The sequence below is a fragment of the Barbatula barbatula genome (assembly GCF_947034865.1).
Source record: "Barbatula barbatula genome assembly, chromosome: 8".
NCBI lineage: Eukaryota > Metazoa > Chordata > Actinopteri > Cypriniformes > Nemacheilidae > Barbatula > Barbatula barbatula.
Genome location: NC_136771.1, coordinates 18,575,484 through 18,600,467, shown reverse-complemented (window position 1 = coordinate 18,600,467; position 24,984 = coordinate 18,575,484). Strand labels below are relative to the sequence as shown.

The following is a 24,984-nucleotide window of genomic DNA, read 5'->3' as shown; positions in this document are numbered from 1 at the left end:
CTCTCTCTCTCTATACACACACACGCACACACACACACACACACACACACTGTATAAATGGGGACATTCCATTGACAGTCTAGTTATTAAATACCTAAAGAATACTTTTTGCCTTCTAACAACAACAACAAAAAAATACTATACTACATATTTCATAGCAAAAACAGTCACAGAAGAAATGAAGACACCATTCCAAAGTTATTTTATACATAAGACCTTCTATCACACTACAACCCATCACGCTCTATAAGATCTCAAAACACCTAGAATAACTAAATCCACCAAAGGGGGTCCAGCTTTCTCATACGTAGCACCTAAACTCTGGAAAAGCCTTCCTGATATTATTTGAGAATCAGACACACTCACCCAATTTAAATCTAGATTAAAAACGCATCTTTTCAGCCAAGCGTTCACTTAATGCAAAATATGCCAAATAAACCACCAGGAGATGGTGACATTAGATATTATTTACTAGGTCTTTTTTATAACAAGTTAAACTATTCATGTTCTGTGTTTTACCCTTTTCTTTGTGTTTTTAGTTTTTCCCCTGTAAAGCTGCTTTGGAAAAATGCAAATTGTGAAAAGCGCAATATAAATAAAATTGAATTGAATTTTGACTTTTCTGAATTTACTATGTATAGGTACATGTTTAAGGTCACCATGAAACGGAAGTTGCGATAGACTTCTTTTCTGTGAAAAAGTGAATCATATATCCGAGTGAAACGGCTTCTGAAATAAAAGAAATGTAGAGCGGGGCTTTATTTTGCGCTTCCCTTTTTGATTGGTTTGTTGTAAATTGGGTCTGGAGTGGAGGGCTTAAATTCCTGGCCATTGGACAGTCAATAGTCCTACCTCTTTTTTGTTGCTTACGTCATGTTGTTGAGAGGGGGAGAGGAGCTTAATATTTTTAATTAAAGTTCAAATTCATTTCAAAAGAATAAGGTTGTGCACAGATAAATCATTTATGATCATCACTGCAACACTGTGTAAAACACTGACAATTGTTCTGTTTGATTTCATCATTTTGGTTTCATTTTGTGAAGTAGTGACAACTATTTTCCCAAATGAAGATATTGCAGGAAACATATAGAAATACTGATTAAAGACAAAACTGTAATTTATTGTGGCTATATTTTTTATATAAATATTGAATAGCTTGGTACAAAAGGCAATGTCTCACTAGAAGGATTTACTAAGGTTTTGCCTATATTTATATACTACCCAAAAATAATAAAGTTGACACCTATGCGCGCCAGACACACATGCAGACACAAAAAGGTTTGTAATTTCATGATATTTAAAGCCCTAAATTGAACCCTGACACAAACATTGAGATTAGATTTTCAAGATAAACAAATTTACCTTTTTTTAATGCTTACAATTTGCTCAAACTTATTTTAGCAATCTCCACTAACAATAGCAACATTTTCAAGTGTACAGTAATTTGAAAGACCTTTGTGCAGTTAACTGGGACATTATCGTGTTATTTGCTTCTGCCATTAGTTATTAAAGCCTGTGTGTGTGCGTGTGCATGTGTGTGTGTGTGTTCGTGCGTGCGTGTGTGTGTGTGTGTGTGCGTGTGATTGACAGAAAGAGAGAAAAGGGCACAGGCTCTCCTTTCTGTGCATTTGGCCCTTGAGCTAAGCACTCCCTCGGGTTTGTTTATGTTTCTCTTGCCTAAACAAGGAGGCGTGGGCTGAATTAGCATAATCAGAAAAGATTGGTTATTCTGTGGCAACAGCATCGTTAAGTGTACAATGTCTTAAGATAACAGAAACAGATAACATCACCTAATGACTGCATAGTGCCCTATTGAAACCAATAGAGCGCCCGGTTTCTGTAAACAAAAACAGAGGTCCTAACAATGCATTCACCTCATTAATGAACCCAATAGCCTTCTGTTATGTCAAGCAAAACAATCCATTAATAGGAACTCATGAAAGTGGTGCACACTAAACAGACAGAAGAAAATGTGTGTCTGTTTCAGGTTAAGCAACTCTTACAAGATGACCAACGAGTGATTCAAAAACATGGTTCGTTCCAACAAAATACTGAATCAAAGACGATAAATAATTCATAATTTATACCTACATTCAATGAAATGACATTGGGGTTAGGGCGGGGTATCGATTCTGATGTTACGATTTGATTTCAATTTGAATCCGATTCACAAGCTCTCGATTCGATTCGAGTCAATGACTGTAGATTTAATACAAATTCTATAGATATTTTAAAAAATCAGTAAACATCAGATTACATTGGTTAATTACGAAAAGAAACGAAGAGCCACAAACCTGTATTTTAAACTTTATTTTTGGATACACTCGGTTATATTGAAACAGAACAGTCACATACCTTGATCAAACAGGTTCAGGTTATTATATATATATACATTTAAGATATAACAAACACAATTTCACAAAATTAGCTGTAAAGAGAGGCTACAATCATATGAACTTTTATTTGAAGGTGATGTAAAATTCCACGACACACTCGCATCCACCATGTTAGCTGCATTAAAGGTCCAGTGTGTCATTTTTGGGATGATCTATTGATAGAAATGCAATTTAATATACATAGCTATGTCTTCAGATGTGTATAAAGAGCTTACACAATGAAGTGTTAGAACTACCTTAGCTATTTCTATACACCGCGGCTCCCCTTGGATGTAATTCGCCATGTTCTGTCAGCCATCGTAGTGTTTCGAAAGGGAGGGGTGGAGAGAGCAGTTGGTTGCAATTCGCAACCTTGCCGCTAGATTTCACTGACTGACCTTTAATCAAGCTATAAATAAATGAGACGCTCCCTGTTGTAACATCCCTCCCAAGGTGACATAAAGTGGATAGTAGTAGCAATAACATTCACGTTAATGAATGTTCAGTGCTTGCAGAAATATGAAAGAAAAAATCGATTCATGGCTTTTGAGAATCTTAATCGAATCGACTGCATAAAAGAAAAGATAAATAGATTTTTTGTAGCCCAGCCCTAATTGGGGTCTATTCATCTGAACAGCACAGTAGCTCCCACCATTGACAGCTTGTGTCTATTTAGCATGGCTATTTAGATTAAAACGTCAATATATAATGTTGATATGCAAATGCAAGGCTAAACTTCGAACACGCTGGTAAAATGCTTCATCAGCTAAGAGAGTGGCAAACGTTAGCATTAGAGAGAAGCGGATCGAAGACGCTCAATGACCTGGACATTTTTTAAATGGTCAGCATTTCATCTAGTATGATGCACAGAGCTTTTAATGCATAGTTTTCCTCTAAAGCGTATGGTGAAGATTACAGCTGGTAATACTTAGACTTTAATTCAGATATCTAAGATATTACCATGAGTAATGCATTCAGTCATCTTGGGTGTACATTGGTATTTATAAGGAAGCAGCATACATGTTACTAATATTAATTGTACATGCTGTACATAGCATAAAAATGCATTTGTTAATCTGACAGATCTGAGCAGTCTGTGTAACAGACGTATTTGTTTTTAGGCGTGTAATTGAAGGTTATAAAGTGTCATCCACCCTTTCCCTGCAGTCCTACTATCAGCTGGCCTGTCAAATGTCTAGAGTTTGGAAAAACAGTGGTCCTCCCTATAACCGAAAGTCTATAATTAAAAGTCTTACTTCTCCTACACATATAAACCCAGACATGCACACACTGCATGAGCTTGTGTGTGTGTCTCCTAAGAGATGGAAAACAACGAAACAAATTATCCGATTTACAGTTCCCAAATAACATACACTAAGGAAAAAATAAACGAGAATGTGGATAGTGAGTATGTTTATGTAGTTTATGATTATAGTTTATGTATTTGAATCTCTATGTGTGTGTCTGTGTTAGACAGAGAGGAACAATTTTACAGAATGTAACTGCATACGATGCATTTAAACATCTACTCTGCTTTAGATGGAGTTTACTTCACACACATCAAAGGTAAGACAGAAAGAGAGAAAAAAATCATTACACGGGTCTAGTGATCCTAAGCAGTGTTAAGAAACAAAATTTATCCTAAACAAACGCATCGATTCACTTAAAAAAACCTTTGTTAAGACCACAGAGCCATGTTGAGCTGTTCTTTGATCGATGGATGCACTTTTTGGAGCTTCAAAAACTTGTCCCCCCCCCCCATTCACTCCCATTTTACCGCTTGGAAGAAAACGCATACGTGGTATTATAACTCCGACTGCATTATTCTTCAAGAAGAAAATCTTATTCAGTTGGGAAGCCTTGAGGGTGAGTACAAAATTCAGAAATTGTGTTTCTTGGCTGAAGTATCCCTTTAACACAAACACACAAACTCACATCAGTCTATATGCCACTCCTGAACTGGACTACGGTGTATGTAAGTCCCTTGATAGCTTCTGTAATCTTTACAGTCAGTTTAGCTCTCCATAGTACCCCAGAACAATGCCTATAACGCCTATACCACACTATATACACTACACAAAAGGTCAATGCAAACATACGTATGAACAACATAAATGTATATAACAGTTTTGCAGAACAGTACAGACACAGCACTTCTAACACATTTATTTAACTATCCCAGACTTACACAAACCTGTTGATATGTGACATGCTAAACATGATATGGTCGTTCAATTTCATAAACGTCGTGTATAACCTAGGGACCAGCTGAACTGTCATCTTGAGATTATCATTTATCTAATTGTGAAAAAAATATTTTAAATAATTTGGTCGCATATGAAAAATCGTACATAATAATAATAAGTACAAATGCTCATTAAAATAACAATAGATCTTGCTTGCCAGATGTCGGATGAATTTGGTGATTGATTGATGTAGTGATTACATAAAAGAGTTTTGCGGCTTTGAGCGCGGACAGGTGGGCCGAGTGTGAGAGCCGCGCACGTGTCCTCGCGAGCCGCGGGATCATCCCGGGAGAAACCGAGTTAAAGCGGGCTCAATCATTTTGAGGGAAGGAGGAGGAGTCTTGCTATGTTCCGAAGAATGGGTGAAACGAGGCGACGTTTACGCTCGCGCACCAGAGCGTGACCAAAGAGCTCTACCAGCGTAAAGACCACAACTACAGTTTAGCAATATCACCCCACAAAGTGCATACGTGTATCAACTGTTCAATGTCAGCTTGTCAGATGCTTTCTACCTTGATCACCTCAACACAAAATTATAAATGTGACAAAATGTGTCTTACCAGCTTTGCACGGATCCTTGTAGTCAATTGACTCCGTTTTCTCCTCTTCGTAATAATCATAGTTGTCATCATAATCGAAGCAGCTGTGCACTGACACCTTGCTCCAGAATGTCAAGCCGGCCAGCAGAAGTGTGATCCAATTCATTTTGCTGGTCAGTGTGGAGTGAATGTAGTCCATCTGAAGTTTGAATGAGCGCGGATCAGAACGAAGTGTCTCGTCAGAGTCCAGCTGTGGTGGATTTTGTGGACATCATCGTCACCACTGGTCCGCTTCGACAGCCGGGGCAGGACAGTCAGCGTCGCGGCATCTCAGCTGGATACCCAACAATTCATTAGCTTCAACCTCCACGAAGCAGTTCGCCTTTCCCTTGCGCGGAGACTCTTTTCCTAAAGCCAGAGCTGCAATGGAAATCAGGCTTTAAATAAAAGAAGCATAGACACTTGTGGCAGGGGGAGAGGCACCGTGCACATTTAAATTGGGATGTTTAACATATTTAAATGAACCTGAATAGGGGGCTACACCATCCCCTTAAAGGAGTTCAAACGCCCTTCAGATAGATAGATAGATGATGATAGATAAATAGATAGATAGATAGATAGATAGATTTAATTTACATTTTATAAAGGAGACCAGATACAGGTCATCGTGATGTCGTTCCCTTTAACACAGGAAACAGAGCTACTATGTGGTTCATAATGACAACTTATTCTTCCTAAACGAGCCGGTAGCTGTAAAAGTCACACCTTCACTAAAATTTGAGCAATAATCCGGGAAAAAACAGTTTTCGCTGTTGTCTATACAAAACTTCAGGATGTCACGCAGGTTCCAAGTAGGTGAGATCGTGTTCTGAAACTGTTATGAATACAATAGCTGCTTTATTACAAGGTGACAGTAAAAGCAGCTGTGGTGTGACATTTAACAAATCTGTTTAACTCCCCTCATAAAGTCTGTCTCGCTCCCTCTCTGTCTCTCGCACACAAATCTGAACTCATGTAGTTTCCAGTTCACTTAAAGCCGCTTTTATTTTATTTAGCCTGCTTTAAAGGGGAACCAAAGGAAACATTTGAAAGCAAACATAGGAGCATATTTGTGACTCGTGAGTATATTTACAGTACATATCTTTAATGTCGTTTACAGAATGTATAAACTTATGTTGCACTTCTGTGTCTGCTAAGTGACTGTCAAAGCAGCGAGTTTCACTTTACCCGCGCTAATCCCGGGGCCAGGTTTACCTCGGGACAGGTTTTTGGCGTGTCTGTGTACGGCAAATCCGTACGATGTATGCGGTCACAACTGACAGACCAGAGCGCGACGAGCGTCCAAGCGCACGGAGACTCGACCATATCGCGCGCTACTTCACTTGCATTAAACACTGTGGCGTCAAAAATATGAGAGACGGCTCTTACCTCAGATAATGCCCTCAGGGTCTAGTGTTTTACAGCCTCAAAGCGCAGGCTCATCCTGAGTACTGCTCTCATACCCCCACCCCTCTCTCTATCTCTCTCTTTGGATACAAGTCTCTCCTACAGTCACTGGAATATTGGTGTGCGCTTGCTGACTGGTACCGTTTATTCCAAACGTGCCCATTTCCAGATAGATTAGCGCGCTTCTCCCCTGACACACACACACACACACACACACACACTCAGATTAATCCCCCCTCCCTCCCGGCAAGGTAACTGCGTGTTGACGTCACGCCACCAATTCATCAGTACGCACAACTCATGCACGGCCAAAGTTCTTAACGGACACCGTCAGTGTGGTCAGGGTAAAATAATGAATGACCACAACATGCACGAATGACTGTTATGGATCCAAGTGACAAAAAGTCAGAGAGGTTGTAAAGGAAGTGTTTTATAGGAGAGGGGTCTCGTGTCAGCAGCGAAATGTAGCAGATAAAATTAGCTATTTTGCTTTGAACCTAATAACATAATCAAAGATGAGGCAAAAGCGAGATACAGGGACGGGGATACAATAATAAATATATAACAGATACACTGTGGATTGTGTTTCTAAATATTTCAGAGGACAGTCTACTGTGGTGGAAATAATAGGCAAATAAAATGGCATGCAGACTCAGATGAACAGAAACATGCATATCGCGCAAAGGGACGGTGTGTGTGTGATTGTGTGAGTATGTGATCTGAGCAGGCGTGAGTGTAGGAAGAGTAGGAAGACATAGACATAAGGAACACACTGTACGTGTAAGTGGGGAGTGAGGGACCGTGCCCTTTGACCCTGTGTATGACCCCGGTTCTGGAGTGTAGCGGAGTCCTTCTGTGAGTAAACACACACTCAGCCAACGGGAAGAGAGGATTTCCTCTGTTTAAACACTCGGTGAGTGTGTGTTCCACGAGAGGAGACAGAAGAGCCGTTGGTGTAAGGGATGTGCTGAGATCTGGACGGTTCTCTGGTATTTTGTTAGCATCCTAAGCCTCTCACAGGCTGAATGAATAACATATCCTATAACATCCATCAGGGATATTTTGTAATAGGCCTTTGAGAGTTTGTGGGGGGTAGATCTGAAGACAATGGAAGAGAGTGAGAAAGAAAGAGATCTAAATTGTGTTCGCACTCAGCAAAGTTTTACACGTAAGGAAATGAATAGCATTTTTGAAAAGTGTATTTTAAAGGGGTGATTCGCCGGAAATACGTGTTTTTCTTTGTCTTTGGTGTGTTATAAGTTGCGCATGCATGTATTAGACACGTAAAATTGCAAGCATTTCTAGAATTTTATATCTAGATTTTATCTAGAAGCGAATGCTCACCCAGATCTGCCTGAAACGCCTCGTGTAACCACACCCCGGCAAATCTACGTCAGTTCCTAAAACGATTTATGGAGACGATGTATGTTTCGTTGCGAAAAGAAATCCTCTTTGTTTGCCCTGCCAAAAGACGATCAAGAAGGGCTCAAGCACTCGTGGTATTTATTAATGCAAGCTTGTTTCTATCTCACACAAACTCTGTATGATGTATATGGTTATTTGTTTATAGTCAATTACTCATAACACCTATCAGTAGTTTTGGAACCTACATTTCCATGCAGTATTTGTCATGATCCTGCCTCTCCTTGTCTTGGTTCTCGAGTCTTGTGGCAGGATCATGTCAGTCCCATGTGTTTTGTGTGGAGAAAGAGTATTGTTTTGGTTTGAGAAGCCATGCTCTCTCTCCGGTGTCACGTCCTTTAGTCCCGCCCCCTTGTTTTCCCGGTTAGCGGTCTATTAGTGTTAGTCTTGTCTCCAGCCCTAGTCCATCTTTCCCTTAATGTTTCAGTCCCCTCACCTGCCTCGTGCAATCCTCCTGTTAGCTTTCCCTTAGTGTTTCATCCATGTCACCTGCCACCCCTCTCCTTGTGTCATCAGTCCTTGTTAGTGTTTCCCTTTATCAAGCCCCAGTTTCCCTCTGTCTCTTGTCGGTTCATTTTGCACACTTTGCACATTTACCCTTCGTCTGTCTGGATTACCCGTGTTCCTGTTCCCTTGACTCAAGTTTGTGGACTTAGTTTGTTATTCTTAAGACCTTGTTTGTTTTGTCCCCCTTGTGGGAAGTTTTAGTTTTCAGTCTTGTTTGTGTTCATGTTTTCCCCATCGAGGGTCTTTGTTTTGAAATAAAGTCTTGTTGTTCGACACATGTCTGCCTGCACTTGGGTTCTGTCCACAACCATAACAGTAGTCGACCAATCCCTACGCACTAGTGAACTGGCCAATCATAGCACACCTCACTTTTCAGAGGGATGAGCTTTGTAAAATATCAGTGCATTTCAGAGAAGCGGAGCAAAGAGGAGATACATGCACAGTATGTGGAAAATAATGCGTTTTTAAACCTTAAATCGTGTTTACACGTTGTATTACATCTAAAGCAAACAATAATATTTGTTTTAGCCACGTCAAATGGCCCCTTTAAAACATTCCTTCGAAATGTACTTGGAACAGCTTTAGACGACATAACCATTCAAATACCTCTCTCTTTATCTCAGAAAGCCACATTTGGGAACACACTTACAGATCATGGGTGAATGTGATGTCATTTGATCACACTGATAACTGATAACACTTACGTGATGCTACATCCATACCCCTGGCTAGCCTGGTTAAGACACCTTTCATATTGGCGAGGGGCTCCAAAACAGTAGCCCCTGCATGCTCGGAACTGAACAGGTTTTACATCTTTTCATGTGGTTTCTTTAAGGTAAGGGTTACAATGAAACAGAACTCAATTAAAGCAATGTAATCATATAAAGGGCATAAAGCAACACATTTGAAAGAAACTAAACACCTGCAAAAGGAGAGATAAAAAAATATTGACCTGCACAAAAATGTAATCTAGAAAATTGTATAAGGCACATAGTTGAGTAATTTCCGAAGGGAGCTGAGCTTTCAGCTCCGCTTTGACACGGAAATCACCATGCCGTGATTTTCCTTGAGTAAAGAGTGTATGTGTGTGTCAGGAACTGGTGTCTCTTTGAGTCTGTTTCTCTGGTCGTGTGAGATATGTTTCCTCTCCAGAGTGGAAGTGCATTATGACCAGCTTTAGAGAGTGAAGGTGTGTGTGCATGTCTATGTGTGGGCATTTCTGCAAGCATGCTGGGACTGAATAGGCTCTAAACCGAAGGATGAACTTAACATGAAAATGGGAACTCTACATTTTGTAAATAACTTGTATTAGACGTATACACACACTTGCATACATTTTGGCATTTTATGCAGCGAACATCCCAAAAAAGCACTCAAGAGTATGTTTAGATACTTTTGGCATTCATTAAAACCGATGTAGACACTCAATGATAAGATAGTGTTTGTATTGTTTAATTGTTGTTTCTATTATAAAAAGGGTTGGGTTTCTTTTGAATTGTATCGATTCGGAATCTGATTCCGAGTCTGCTTATCGATTTTGATTCTTATCGATTCACAGTTTCGATTCCACAGTTGAAGTAAAACATTTAGATATCAACCTGTATAGTCATTTAGTCTGCTTATTGACTGGTTTGCAAAAATCTATATACATTTATGAGCACTATTTTTATGCACACAACCATCATGTTTTGTCGGATTTATTACAATTAAATGATCATAGTTTAACTACATCATAGTTAAACTGTAGTTAACACAGGCAAATTCTGAAAATATGCACAAAAGAATTGATAAGACGAATTGAAATTTTTATTTCAAATATCCGATTTCAAACCATAATTATAAATGGAAATTAGACTGAATGAAAAATGATCCAATTCGGAATTTGCATTTCATATGGCGTGTGCATGTGTAATGCAGGGTGTAATTGTAAGGGCATAATTAAAAAAATATATAAAATACAGTTTCACAACATATTTGAAGCAGCTGTCAATACTTGAATCTCACGAAACCCTAGAATATGCATCTATTCTATATGTTGAATGCACAAATAGAATATGTTTTCTACATATACTGTATAATCTTATAGTTGCTTTTACTTTGTTGCTGAAGGTCTGTGTGTGTGTTTATTGCAACTCACAAGTTCATGTGCAGCCCCCTGCAACTTGTAACCCCTCCATCACCTTACTATCAAGGTGTGGACTGCTCCAGATAAGATAAGAGCTATGCGGACCAAACCACTCCGGCTTTGAGGAGAGGGGAAGATTGGACAGCTGAGGTGGCAGCGCCAACAGGAAACAGCCTTTGAAACAGGAAGAGGATGTGAAGAGTGTTTGTCAAAGGATACTGCGAGGATTGTTACATCAACTAAAGGAGCTTCTGTGTGTGTGTGTGTGTGTGTGTGTGTGGTTGTGTGTGTTTAATCGTTGTACTATACTTGTAAGTTGTGAGGGCCAAAATGTTCAAATTAAAAATTGATAAAATTAAAATTTTATATTTAATTCATTTAAATATTTTATTGTATATTGATCGTTAAATTACATTAAAACTACTCAACATTTATAGATTTTTATAGAAGGTCTACCGGAAGTTAAGTCTGGGCTACATAATGTTTGTTTGAGATGCTGCCACTGAAACATCTATAGTAAGTTATCAGAAATCTTGAATTTTAAAATATTAGTGAAATAAAACAAGAGAACGTGATGGTGTGTATTGTATGGGCCTGGGGTAGTGACCTATCACAAGTTGTCTCTGAATGGCTGTGGCAGGTTCTGCTGAGGTCTGTGTGAGGTGTCCGTGTAGGGGACTGCTCGTCCCTGTGATTGGGTGATTCCCTAAAGCAACTGTTCCAATACATAAAACTCAAACTCCAACAGCCCGCTTAACACCCCCGAGTCATGTGTTGGTCAGAAACCATCGCAGCCAACGGGAAAATGCGGTGTTGGTCCTGCGGAACACACACACAGAGTTATCTTTGTGTTTCACGTGTGACTTTTGTTATAAAAGAGGTTATACTGTTACAAAAGGGAGATACAAGTGACGACAAAGAAAAACTTTACATTTGTATTGCAAAGCATTTGGAGTTAGGCCTGTAAAGTACTGCAAATCTCTCACTCGCACGCACTTACACACACCCCTATTGCATTCCCTATTGCATTTCCCTCCAGTGACCCAGCAGGTATCATAATAAAATAGACGCTATTTAAAGATACAGTTGTGCCTGAATAACTTACAAGAATATGCACATGGGTCAAATAAATTTGTGGTTTAACCATCACAATACACAAACTGGACTCGATACCTTTCCAGCATCTCCCCCTTTTTTCTCTCTTTTGAAAAAAACTCATATACGTGAAGATACCTGTTCATCCAGACACAAACATGACATGACTTTCTATTTTTTATGTCCACACACAAATACTGTAGACACACACACATAAATTAGGATGGTGTTCACAGCCCACTGATAAAAGGATATTTGGAGAAAGAAGAGAAGGGCCACCCAGAAGAACAAAAGAGCACAAGGAAAATACTGAAACAGGGAAGAGAACATTAAGAAAGGGAGGATTTGAAACAGGTCTTGAATCACGGCAGTGCAGCGCACACACACACACACACACACACACACACACACACACACACACACACACACACACACACACTGGATTTCCATGTTTTCAAGGGATTTTCCATAGACATAATGATTTTTATACTGTACAAACTGTGTATTCTATCCCCTCACCCCCTAAAACAAACCCTCACACAAACGTCTCTGCATCTTTACATTTCCAAATAAACATCCTTTAGTTTCAATTGTCCCCACAAAGTCAAAACTGATTGGTATTACAGTCTTGGGGACATTTGGTCCCCACACTATAGGGTTACTAAGACCATGAAAACACACACAAAACACAAAAATTCGGCGTATACTTGCTCATACACACACACACACACACACACACCCTTGAGTGCATATGTGGCATGTTGACCACCTCTGTTTCTTGGCAATGTCTTTTTCAGTCCTGATTTCTCTTTCATGGTTCCTCCCTTTCCAACGTTTGTCTCCCTGTGGGTGTATGTGAGTGAGTGTGTGTGTCTGTTATGCATTTGGCACTTGTTCTGGACTTCAGCATAGAGACCCACAAGAGTGCTTTGTTAACATTCAGGAGATCAGAATACTGTACGTGCATAACATGAGCATCAGCCTTTATATATTTAAACCCATTTGTTGTTCTCCTCACTTTTGTGAGTCACTTAGGAAACAGATAATAATGGTACATGCTGCAGACACACTATTCAAGAGAACAGCAATATGCCGTGTTGGTTCATATGCTGAGTCTCATTGAGTATGGAATATTGATGGATTCTAATGAAACACTTACATTCATGAATCCGGCAGACACTTTGATGCAAAGTGCATTAAAACTGTTTTTTAGTCAATAGGGAATCAAATACCACAATGCTCTGCCAGATGAGTTACATACTTGGTCATGCTTGTACACGAGAGTCGATTAAAGAAGTTGTATGTAGTTTTCCTCCAAACATCTTTCATCCATTTAAACATGTTTCAACAGCGCCCTCTGTTGTTATCATGAGAAGTGTTCAGCGATATAAAGTGAAGCTTTTGAATTACATGCACATGTACATGTACGTCACTCATTAAATATATAGTATTTCATATTTTTATGCTTTAAAATGCTTTTTATAACGATAAACAACGGACGACAAGTAAATAAAGCGACCGACATATATAAAGTGTGTAGTTTCATTTCACATTGGTGTCAACTCTCGCGGGAGATGTGTATTTGTTTAGCTCTAACACATATCAATGGTCCTCTCCGCCCTCTCGAGGTGAAGTAATGAGAGAAGCTTACCTTAGAGAAACAGTATTGCTGTTTTAGGCATTCTCAGATCCCTCTGGGCCAACAGGAGCCCTGCCATACAGCACCTGTCTCCTCGCCGATCAATACTATTGATCAGGTTTATGCTAATAAGGAATGAATAATGGGGAGACTGCTTGGATCTGCCATGCCAGCAACTATAGAGAATAGAGATGAATAACTTGTGTACGCAACTTTGCATAACTGCAGAACTTTGCTAATAGCAAAGAAGAACTTGTACCTGTGGAAACCACTAAACTTTTATTTGCAAATCTGCTAAACGGGGAATGAAGATGATGTGATGGATAATGAGATCTCTCGGATGAGATGCAATAAACAAAGGCGTACAGATAAAACCTAAAAGCCATGCTGTTGGAAACGGGCTGTTCTTTAAAGGTACAGTCGGTGAAATATAGCTCCACCCCTCCCCTCCCTACCAAAACACTACGACGGCAGACAGAACATGGAGAATTACATGTAAGGGGACCCGCGGTATATGCAGATAGAAAAAGCTCATTCTAAGGTAATAAAAACATAAGGCTTCATTGTGTAAGCTCTTTATACACCCCTGAAGACATAGCTATGTATATAATATTGCATTTCTATCAATGGATAGACCAAAAATGACACGGGACCTTTAAAGAACCAGGAAAACAAAATGCTGATCTGAAAAACTTCTAGAAATAAACAGTCTGTAGCCTATAGATACAGCAAAAAATATTGAAAAAGTGTTTTTTTAGGATCAGAAGAGTGTGCTAGCCTGGGTATATTCCATATGCAAAAGACGGCACACTCCTGGACAGAAGTCACTTTAGGTTTGTGTTTGGTTATAATGTTGCGATTTATTTAAAATTAATATGATTTAATGTTAATATTTTATTGTGTATTCATTGTATTTAATTCAACTACGTAACGTTATTGATTATTTTCAAGTCTACGGGAAGTTAAGCTTGAGAAACCGTGTACAATTATTTAGCATAACCCTCAGTTGAAGAAGTAATTAAGTGAATTGTTCTTACTTTATGCAACAATCTTAGGTGCCTTTTTTATTGCTACAGTTGTTATTTATTTATTCACTTTGATTCAAAATGAGCTTTAGGCCAAGATACATCGTGAGTGGCACAATCGAAAGATGAGACAAACCAAAACATTGACAACAGAAAGGGAATTTTATTGTTTCAATAACCATTTTAACCATCAACATACTCTTATAGCCTACAAGAATTTCCATTGAAGTCAAATTATAAATATTTAAGCTGATTTAAATGCCATTTTATGACATTAATATTTAAGGTTTATGCTTAGATTATGACATTGCATGGGCTTGATAGCCAATGAAAATGTCTTGATAGTGGATTATAGGCTTGATCCTAATAGTAATCAACTAAACATTTGCCTATTAACGTGTGGCATTTTATTTGACAGAAATATAATAATTATAAAGATAAAGAAGCAGACAAATAGTAATATTTTATAGAACGTTCAATAAAGTACCGTACAATTGTGCATTTTGGTATAGATTACAAAACCTTCCGATTTCTCTCTAGATTCTGAATAAACATTTTTGTGCCATTAAAATCTGCTGTTTCATGATCTAAAATGTAAGTCTGTGTTACAACCAGATAATACAAGCTATTATCTATAATATGTTTAAAATGATTAAATTTCCTATATAGTTTCGTATAACATAATGTAGGAGTTCAGTTGATAACCTTTTAATTTTCACCTGGATATGATATTTAAAGTTGTAGTTATGAAATAGGTTTATCAAAAGCACTCCCTTTAAAAACATCAAGCATAACTTTGTTTAAACTCACAAGACAGTGTTTGAACAGAAAGAGACTTCGTATGATGGGTGTCGTCTACATTGGCTTCAGTCAAAATCAGAATAAATAGTAATAGTCTTAGCTGACAAGTACATTCATCACAACACAGTGCTCTCTGATTGGTTGATGTGATTGTTCACCATAACTACAAAAGAATCGCACGATATCAATGTAAAAACACAATGTTACAAAATAGAAACAAATCAGTCAAACAGCGTTCACAATAGTAAAACTCTCGGTGTATTCATGTTTTATTTTATATGTATGTGTTTTTAATGTTGCATGCCTGAGGGGATCACCGGCAAATTATACACAACGCTTTAAAGTAATCATAACTACGCTGATATTGTGAATTGCGTTGTGCAAGATATCAACTTTACTGTAGGGGCACTTCATGTGGCATTTAATTTACATGAATACAATACTTGTATTCATCCATCTTAACAAGAAATATCGATATTCTTTATATGCAGATCATTTACCAAACAATACATTAAATTAGGGCTGTGCAATGAATCGAAAATGAATCGTAATCGTCAATTTTGGCCTTCATCATTACAAAAACAAAATAATCGAGGTAAACAATTATTTTGCCGCATTCCATTTGCAAGGATCGTCTCTTTTCTTGAAGTATAAATCCACAGCGCACCCTTTGCTTTACAGTGGTTCAGCAGTGCTATTTCTTAACATTTATTTTTCGGTTAAATTCAGAGTTTAAAAGCCAAGTTTTTTTATTTTCTATATTGTTTTAAAGGTTAATGAGTTTAATTATCGGGATCTCAATATTGGCCAAAATAATAATATTCGAGCAGCCCTACATTTAATAGCACAGTTCTTTATCAACAGGTATTAAGATTATTATGGTTGTTTTATAAAGTCCAGATTCAGTGCCTCTAACGTAGAACAATCAAAACAAACAAATAAACGGAATGATGGCCTTTAAGTTGATGAACACATATAACCACAATAAATATTTTACACCCAGAACGCTCGCGAGGGCCTCTGCTTAGAAGTTGAGGGTCTCTGACATCATCTTCCACCAGTCCATGAGCTCCTCTTTCTCCTCCACTTTCCTCTCTTCCAGCGACTCCAGCTCAAAGTCCAACTAGCCGTGAGAGAAATGGAGACATGAGAAGATGTTATGAGAAGAAAGAGAGAAAATAAAGGCTGCGTAGGTGATACATGGTTGAATGGGTTTACCCGTGTAGCAGGGGCGTGAGGAACAGCCACCTTCTTGACCACAGTGAGGTATCCAGGAACGGACGCTGAAACTTTGTAGTTACCAGGAGCCAACAAGCGCCAATAATCGCCATCCTTAGCTGAAGAAACAAGAATGAGAGATATTTAGGCTGGAATTATTGTTGCGTAATGCATAAAATAGCCACATGAGGGCAGTGCGACACATTAAATGTTGCTCATTTTTGAATTTGTGTGTGTGTGTGAGTGTGTACCTGTGGTGATGTCATGGTCAATTCCTTCAACAGAGATAGAGGCATTGGAGATGGGGTTGCCTTGGAGATCCCTCACAAATCCAGACACTCCTCTGTGAACCTGTGAAGGACACAAGGGATCAAAAGGACTGAAAATACCGCTTCTAATCCCGATTCTCCCCAGATAACACATTCTCTCTGTTAACAATCTGTAACAAAATCTAGGATTGTGAAAGATTAGGATGTACCTCCTCTATGTAGTTGACAAGTGAGTTGCGATTCTGGTCCCAGTACTGTTTGAGAGAGTCCTCAGGAGGAAACTTATCACAGCTCAGCTCCAGAGTGATCTCGAAGCAATTGCTGCTCAAATAGTTGAAGTCCTGCATACCTGAGAGAGAGAAAAAAAGAGGCATATTGACTACAGACTAGGGGTGTGCCACCTTTTAAACAAAAAGTACTATTTTCAATAGTGTAACTAGTGCAAATCTATTTAGTTTTTACATTGAACACAATTATTTGAAACATAATATTTGAATTATATCTTAATAAACATGTAGGTAAGATAAATATATATACTAAATATAATGATAAAATGCCATAATCTAATATAATTACAATTTATATAATATAATAACTGTAATAGTCATATTAAATTGTTAATACAAATACAGATGGAAGCAGTGAGATATTGATACAGATATTCAATATGAAAATTGCATACAAATATTGATATGTAAATTATTTTTATGTCACAGTTCTTATGTTATCTTTTGTTACATTACATATTATCAGTATGGTCTCAGACTGTCCTGCAGTAAATATGTGATATAGTACTATATTAAGATTGTACTGTATTAAAGTAGCATGCCCTCATCTACATGGATGAAGGAACAACAAAGACCAATGTGTCCGCACAGCATCGCTGCTGCAAGTACGAAAGAGGTATTTGGTTACTGTCAAAGGTACCACATGATCATTTGTACCTCCAGGGACACTGTACCAGGCTCCTCCGTTGGTGATGCCCTCTTTGAAGCTAGAGTCATCATCATTCTTGCGGCATGGTGGCCGGTTTGGGTCGGACATCACAGGGTTAAAGCTGGAGTAAGCCTTTGCCAAACTCTTAAACACCAGATCATCTGGACTGGCGCTGTACTCGTGAGTGGAGCCTTGTGATGAACAAAGAGATCAACATTATGGTTGAATGTATAGCTTTACTCATACAAAACGATGTGACTGGACTCACTATACTAAGCTGTACAGGTATGCTCACTATATCTAACTATTCTGTACTCACGATGCTAAACTATATGATTGTTCTCACAATATTAAACCCTGTCCTCAAAATACTAATATCACTCAAACTGCAGTTGGTTTGTTTTGATTTAAGCCATTATAACTAAAGAATACAGCTAACTAACACTATAAAACAATAAAAACATAATAAAAAACATAATTCTTGAAAATAATTTAAAAAAGTAGTTTCTCATTTAGAAATCAAACTCTTCATATGCACAGTACTGACTATACTTAACTTGGTAGCACTTTATTTTACAGTCCTGTTTCCCATGTACATAATATGTACTTATTGCAGTAAATATAATAACTGGGTAATAACTAGGTACTAACCCTGAACCTACCCCAAACCTAAACGTATACCATGAAGTCACCTTATAATACCCTTTTCTTTCTTAGGTAAGTACACTAGAGGTACACGTACTGTAAGATAAAGTGCAACCCTAAACTTTATGGCTGTACAGACTGAGCCACAAGATGCTAAATGATCATTACTGTTAGAAGAATTACAAAATGTGCAATATTTAGGAACATTAATGAATAATAGAAATCAAGGGGAGGCCCTGAGAAGTATTAGTACTAGTATAAGTTTGTGTGTATTGTATGTGTCTCACCACTGCGTGTCTCATCATATGGGTAGTTGGCCACAACGTCACCTCCATGTAGATTGGCTGAGAGGACGAATGGAATGTCCATGATCCAGTGAATGACTGCCCTAGTTTCTGGAGCCAGCTGTAACACATAAAGAGGTCAGTTATATTTGCCAACATGCCTGTATTCTGCAGTATTTCACTACAATATTTAAAACACCCTCTCACCTTGGGGTTTTCATCAACAGCTTTTTTCATGTTATTGAGGAGGTGGTTGTTGGATCCTCCCTCTTTTTCGTTCATGTAGACGATGCGATCAAGGTCAGGAAAGTTCCGGTTTAGATCGATGCCCTGAGCATTACTGCGGCCAACAAACCAGTCCTTCATTTCTCCAGACTGCAAACACACATTATGATCATAACATTAGAAGAATAATCCTTTAAATCATTTTTTAAAGGAGTAATGCACCCAAGAAGAAATATCCTCTTAGTATCATGAGCATCATATTGAAATGCCGGATGTCACTCTTGGAGAATTGCATGCCACTTGTTACAGAGAGACCTTGTGTAAAACATGGCAATGTCTTGAAATGTCAAAGCCCACGCATATCTGTTCTGTGAGTGCAGGAATCTGAAGGATGTGGTAGACCAGAGTAAAGTGATATAAAATCAGCAGCCCTGACTGCATCTACACAAGTGTAATTGTCTTAATGATGAGGAAGACTTGATCAAAATTCAAAGTTAAAAGTCAATTTTTCTTGATCAATTTTATTTTATAATTAAATTAAATATGTTGTTTCATCCTTTTTCTTTAGACACTGTGAGCTTAGCAATTTTGGCAAATCTGTAAATAATAAAAACTGTCATGAGTTTACCTATCAATAAAAGAAAAAATCTCTGTAATTCTTTCTTACAGTAAATTTGGTAAATAGGTTGGCTACTTATTCTGTCTCAATGATTTCTATTGCCAATACTGCATTTGTGTATGTGTGTGTGTGTACATTACCTGTGAGGCCGCCTTTTCAAACCCGTCAGGATTCATGGAGGGCATGATGTGAATGCGTGTGGAGTGGATCAGGTCGATGATGGTGTCATTGCCCGCCTGGTACTCATTACACAGATACTGAGCCAGATAGATAAGCAGCTCTCTGCCCACAGCCTCATTGCCATGCATGTTCCCAATGTACTTAAACTCCGGTTCACCTGTCGCACAGAAAACAAACACAGTTAATGACAGAACGCTGTTCACACGTGTCAGAGACACAAACATCAATAAAAATATGTTTTGCTGGTTATTAACCATTCATTTAAAAAGTGAACTGTGCTGTTTTTTAGCGTTGTGCTTAAATGGTTAAAGCCTAACAGAACCTATTGACAGACAAAGGAATGAAATGAAAACTCTGTCATCATTTACTCAAGCTCTTGCCATTTCAAACTGCCCTTGTCTTTCTTCTAAAGAACACAAAATAATATATTTTGAACAATGTTGGTGATTTGCATTGGTTTTGTGTCTATACAATAGACGTGAATGGGTACCGCCATTGTTCGATTATCAACATCCTTTAAAATATCTTCTTTCGTGTTCTAGTTTCATAAGTCAATAATACGTCCACTGACCATGAAATTTAGCAATCGCCCTTTTTTTGTTAAATGAGCAAAAACGTGAGTGTGCTTTATGACTGATATTTTGTACCCTGAGAACACCTACCCCGGCACGCGGGCACACAAACACACACATGGATGATTTCAATTTTGTAAACAAAGATGTAATTTCCAAAAACACACTTTCATCGTGTTGTTATGTTTTTATCGTGTTTTATTGTTTTAGTTAGCTACGTATGTTTTTTGCTATTTGATTGACATTATTTGGAATGTACCATAAAAACTATTATATGTTTTTGCAAATTAACTCTTCAAACATAAACACGTTTAAAAACATTTTAAAACCCATCTGTAAATGTTCACATGAACAAGCATAGCTCCATAATGTACGCAAGATCTCGGGTGACGCCCATAGAGAGTTTCAGAATCCTCTGTTTTCACATAATTCCCTGACCCACTTCCACCCTCCAAACAATTACATTCGCAAAGATGACTAATACAGGCCCTAACATAGGCACATGCACGCACACACAATCATGTTACATCCCTTATGTAACAAAAGCACAAATCACAAATGAGGATGCGAAATGCAACCATCGATTCTCACTCCACCCCTCCATTTCTAAGCCCTACGGTGGCTGCACAGAACTAAGATTGCGTTTTGTTTTTTTTGCAGAGGAAGATAACGGATTTACGAAACGCCTTGTGTAGAGCTGTTTGTCCGTTTAGGGCAGGGGTCGGCAACCCGTGGCTCTTGAGCCGCACGTGGCTCTTCTGCCCCCCTGCTGCGGCTCCACGCAGTCTTTATAAGGCCCTGTTTACCCCTGGTATTAAGATGCGTTTGGTCGATCGGATCACAAGTGGACATTGAGGCACATACCAGTTTACACCTGCTGCTGTAATCCGTATGTTTTGACCACTTCGTTCCTGATTTCCTCAAGAAATATAGTTACCTAGCCCTACACCCTGGCTGGGTAAATTTTCAGATATTTCATTCGGATAGACAAATTAAGTGCATGCAATGTACGTATGAACGCGACCGGAAATGACAGGAAAAACAAACAGAGAGCAGAGGTTTTATTTCTGCTTTGACAGATGTGAGACAGCGCCGAACACTGTATGTGTGTGTTTGAAATGGAATGGTGAGAAAACATTCTGCTTGGAAAGTTTTTCGTCTTTAAACTGAACTTTTGGGTCTTCAGCCGGCATAGTTTAAATCCTGTCTGGCTAGCGCGCTTTTCATTTTGCTTACGCATAATAGGCGGTATCCTGGCTGTTCATCAAAACGCCGCAAAAACAAAAGTTCACAGAAAAAAGCTGAAGTCTAACTTAAGCAGTGCGTACAAAACCTTGACGCTACTTTCCTATTGCAACACTCACACTTCTTGACAGGGACAAAAATGTATTAATCTAAATACAATAAAAATCACACTATATTGCCACCTGCTGGTGCAACTTGGTAACTACTACCTTACATGCATAAGTTGTGTTATAGTTATTTAAAGGTAACATATATTTTGCGGCTCCAGATATTTTATTTGGTGGGAGAGGGCACAAGAAGGCTCTTATGGTTGCAAAGGTTGCCGACCCCTGGTTTAGGGCTAATGTAAAAACAACACGGGGAATTCCATGCAAGGGGACTCGGGTTGTATGTAGATAGAAACAGTTCATTTTAAGGTTAAGAAAAACGTAATGCTCAGTTATGTATATTATATTGCATTTCTGTCAATAGATCCTCCAAAACACTACACACCGGACCTTTAATTGCCGAAGTGAACTTGAAAAGATGTTTACATTGGGCAGAGCAGTTTAGAAAAGCCAACACGGCAGTTAAACAAGAACACAAAGCCATACGGCAAAGTATACATGCACATTTATTCGCTGCACACAGATTAGAAGCAGATGGAAGCGCTGTTTAATTCAGCAGGGGTCCTTGCCGGATCTGGCCTTTTATAGCTGGCGGCCGGCTATTTCATTGCCCCCAGAACATCTAAATATTCGACATCTCGCAATTAAAAAGCAAGCAGAGAACGTCCACACGTTGTGTGACTTTAAAAAGAATGTCCGGGACTGTCACATTTACAACAGGCCTTTGAAGCTCCAATTTCTTTCAAATGAAATTACAGCAAAACTCTTTCGCAGATGTCGAAGAAAAGTATTCCCAGGCTGGTCCACAGGAAATGTGCTTCTGAATGCGTTATGTGTGCGTGAGTGTGAATGAGTTTGTGGGTGGGTGAGTGAGAAAATGAGGGGGAGACAGAAAATGAAGGTGTTTCATTTGTTTTTTTAAAGGGATACTTACCCAAAAAGAACAATTCTGTCATGATTTATTCACCCTCATTTCATTCAAAACCTGTATACGACTGATATTTTGAGAAATTACTTTTTTTGTGTTCTGAAGAAGGAAAATGTCATACAGATCTGAAATGAGGGTGACTAAATGATGAAAGATTGTGCATTGCTGTCTCTCCCTTTTAAAGGGGTGGTGCAACGGTGTGTCATGCATTCTGACTTCTACTGTATACAGTGTTAAATGTGTTGTCTTCTCATGCGTAACATGGTCAACTTGTCAAAATATTAGTGGGACATATTATGTAGTATTTCTGTGCTCTATACACTCCCACAGTGTTCGTAGAGGTTTCGGAAAGTTTTTTCGAACATGAAAAATCGTTATGTAACAACTTTTCTTAGTCCCTTGTTGGACAATTCACCAAGGAAAAGCATGCGGCACGCATGGAGAGCAGAAGGAGCATGGGCACAAGACACTTTCACTTGTGTGCAGGAGAGAGAGAGAGAGAGAGAGAGAGCACTATGTTCACGAAGTTCAGCTGTGTTGTTTGTCTGCTGCATTTGGTTGATGAATGTTATATAAATGGTGGATATAATGCTGGATTTGGAGATCATTTGAAACTGATAAGACGGATCGGCGGTCCCAGTGCTAAAAGATTCTAGACATGAACCGCACGTGGTAAGTGAAACTGATGTCTGTGTTTTCTCGGCAATGATTGCGCACGTGCTTTAGTTCCGCCCACCCCTCCCCCACACGTCATATGTTTTCGGAAAGAATCGTACAGCTGTATCTGTCTTTTATAAATGTGATCAAACTAAAGACTCTGTGGATATTCGAAGGGTGTGATACTATTCTGTTTGTTACATGAGACAAATTAACATGAGATATACAGCAACTGTCTGAGCTAGGGCCGCTTTAACGGTTTACAGAATACAAAGATATTATGACGTTATTATTCTTCAACAAAGATTTATTTCTTCATCCAAAATAAGCACCAAAGAGTATAAATATGTTAAAAAATAACTAATTTACTTTAATTTGGCCTTTAATTAGCCTAACACAGTTATTAAAGGACCTATTCTTAAAGAATAACCAGTTAACCCGGTGTGTTCGTGTTTTTGGGAATCATTTTCAAAGTTAACAGAAAAATAATTGTTACATTTATATTTATAAGAAAACATGTTTTGTCCCAGCCATTTCATATATCTTTCTTTTAAAAACAAAAGCACCCTTTTTTTTGAATGTCAGTTAACAGAGGTGACCATCACTCTAAAAACGTATTAATGGCATCTGTTGGCACAACTTAATTTAATGCATTGTTGCAAGTAAAACATTTGTAATTTTTTGGTGTACATAAAACTTAAGAGTGTGAAACTCTATTTTGATGAGTTGTGATGACTTACTTTAGTTTAATAATGTGTGTAATTTTAACCTAAAAATCTGTGTTTATGTGTTTACGGCAGTATTTAAGTTGCTCAAAGTTTGAGTAACTCAAAGTAATTATACTAAATAACTGAATTTTTCAACTCCAATTGAGTTCAGGATTTCAAGACTCCCCCAAACCATGTTACAAAAGTAAACAAGTTCAAACTCTATGTGTCAGGTGATTGAAAAGCGTAAAATAAATGTGTTCATGTTCAATTATTTAACTTTATCTATTACAGTTGAGGTTACATAACTGATGCTTTTTGTATCAAAGTATTGCATTGCTGAGAATCTCCATTTCCCATCATCCTTTGCATGTTACTGGATATTGAGAATGAATGTAGAAATGCAGTGTTATTTTATCGATTTTTTTATTAAGATGAGAACAGGATGAGACTTAATAATGTTGAATATTCTGTTCTCTAGGTATTTAAAAGGTATTTGGTTATGCTAGAGGTTTTAACAGGTCACTACTGTCCTGAAGGATAAAGCATTTGCTTAGCCTATGGTTAGGCTCAAAGAAAATAAGCATGAATGCTGTGTTACTCATCAGAGATGCAATAGGCAAAATCAGCTTTTTTATTTGTTACAGAGAATTTCGTAAATTGAAAAAATATAAAAAAAGTGTACCTGCAACCAGTGTCTTTGGTAAACCAGTATTTAAAACTTTATCATTCAATAATGAGCAACAATTTTGTTGGTGTTCCTTTTCATCTAAGAGTAAAAAGTAATCTGTCCAACCCAATGTAGTTTGTTAGATGAACTTAATTTTATTGGAAGTTGTCACAACTCAAAAATATGCAAACTATTGCGTGAATTTTTTGTTGAGTCTACGATATTGCTGAGTGCTGTCTATGTTGCTTGTAATTTGGATAAAGATAACATATTTAAAACAGTATTTTTTCATACAGTTTAATTTCTGTTTAATTTAAAAACTGAATAACGCCGTTAATGGACTCCTGAACTTTGGGTTGTTTTTGTTATAAGTTACAAAAACAGCATACAAGGGTTAATCATAAAGCATGTCATGAACGTCTGTAAACAATATGATAAAAATAATTGTACTATTTTGCACAAGAAATTAATATGACATAATAATATTACTGCAATAAATGTC

General features: G+C 38.1%; 2 protein-coding genes across 3 annotated transcripts in view; both read right to left on the bottom strand.

Moving 5' to 3' along the window:
- Window positions 1-6,825, bottom strand: part of tll1 (tolloid-like 1) — a 36,293-nt gene extending 29,468 nt beyond the window's left edge. Inside the window, exons 1-2 of the mRNA XM_079462258.1 lie at window positions 6,589-6,825; window positions 5,182-5,580 (exon numbers count right to left, since the gene is read on the bottom strand). Of these exons, the coding sequence (XP_079318384.1) occupies window positions 5,182-5,359 (178 nt within the window). The 5' untranslated portion in view covers window positions 5,360-5,580; window positions 6,589-6,825. The remainder of the gene's footprint in view (window positions 1-5,181; window positions 5,581-6,588) is intronic.
- A 7,638-nt stretch (window positions 6,826-14,463) lies between these two features.
- The window catches only part of cpe (carboxypeptidase E), a 33,108-nt gene continuing 22,587 nt past the window's right edge, over window positions 14,464-24,984 (bottom strand). Inside the window, exons 2-9 of one of the 2 annotated variants that reach the window (XM_079462260.1) lie at window positions 19,557-19,753; window positions 18,780-18,947; window positions 18,576-18,693; window positions 17,652-17,834; window positions 16,917-17,056; window positions 16,690-16,789; window positions 16,439-16,557; window positions 14,464-16,343 (exon numbers count right to left, since the gene is read on the bottom strand). In XM_079462260.1, the coding sequence (XP_079318386.1) occupies window positions 16,245-16,343; window positions 16,439-16,557; window positions 16,690-16,789; window positions 16,917-17,056; window positions 17,652-17,834; window positions 18,576-18,693; window positions 18,780-18,947; window positions 19,557-19,753 (1,124 nt within the window). In that variant the 3' untranslated portion in view covers window positions 14,464-16,244. The remainder of the gene's footprint in view (window positions 16,344-16,438; window positions 16,558-16,689; window positions 16,790-16,916; window positions 17,057-17,651; window positions 17,835-18,575; window positions 18,694-18,779; window positions 18,948-19,556; window positions 19,754-24,984) is intronic. The other variant, XM_079462261.1, reaches the window with a different exon arrangement.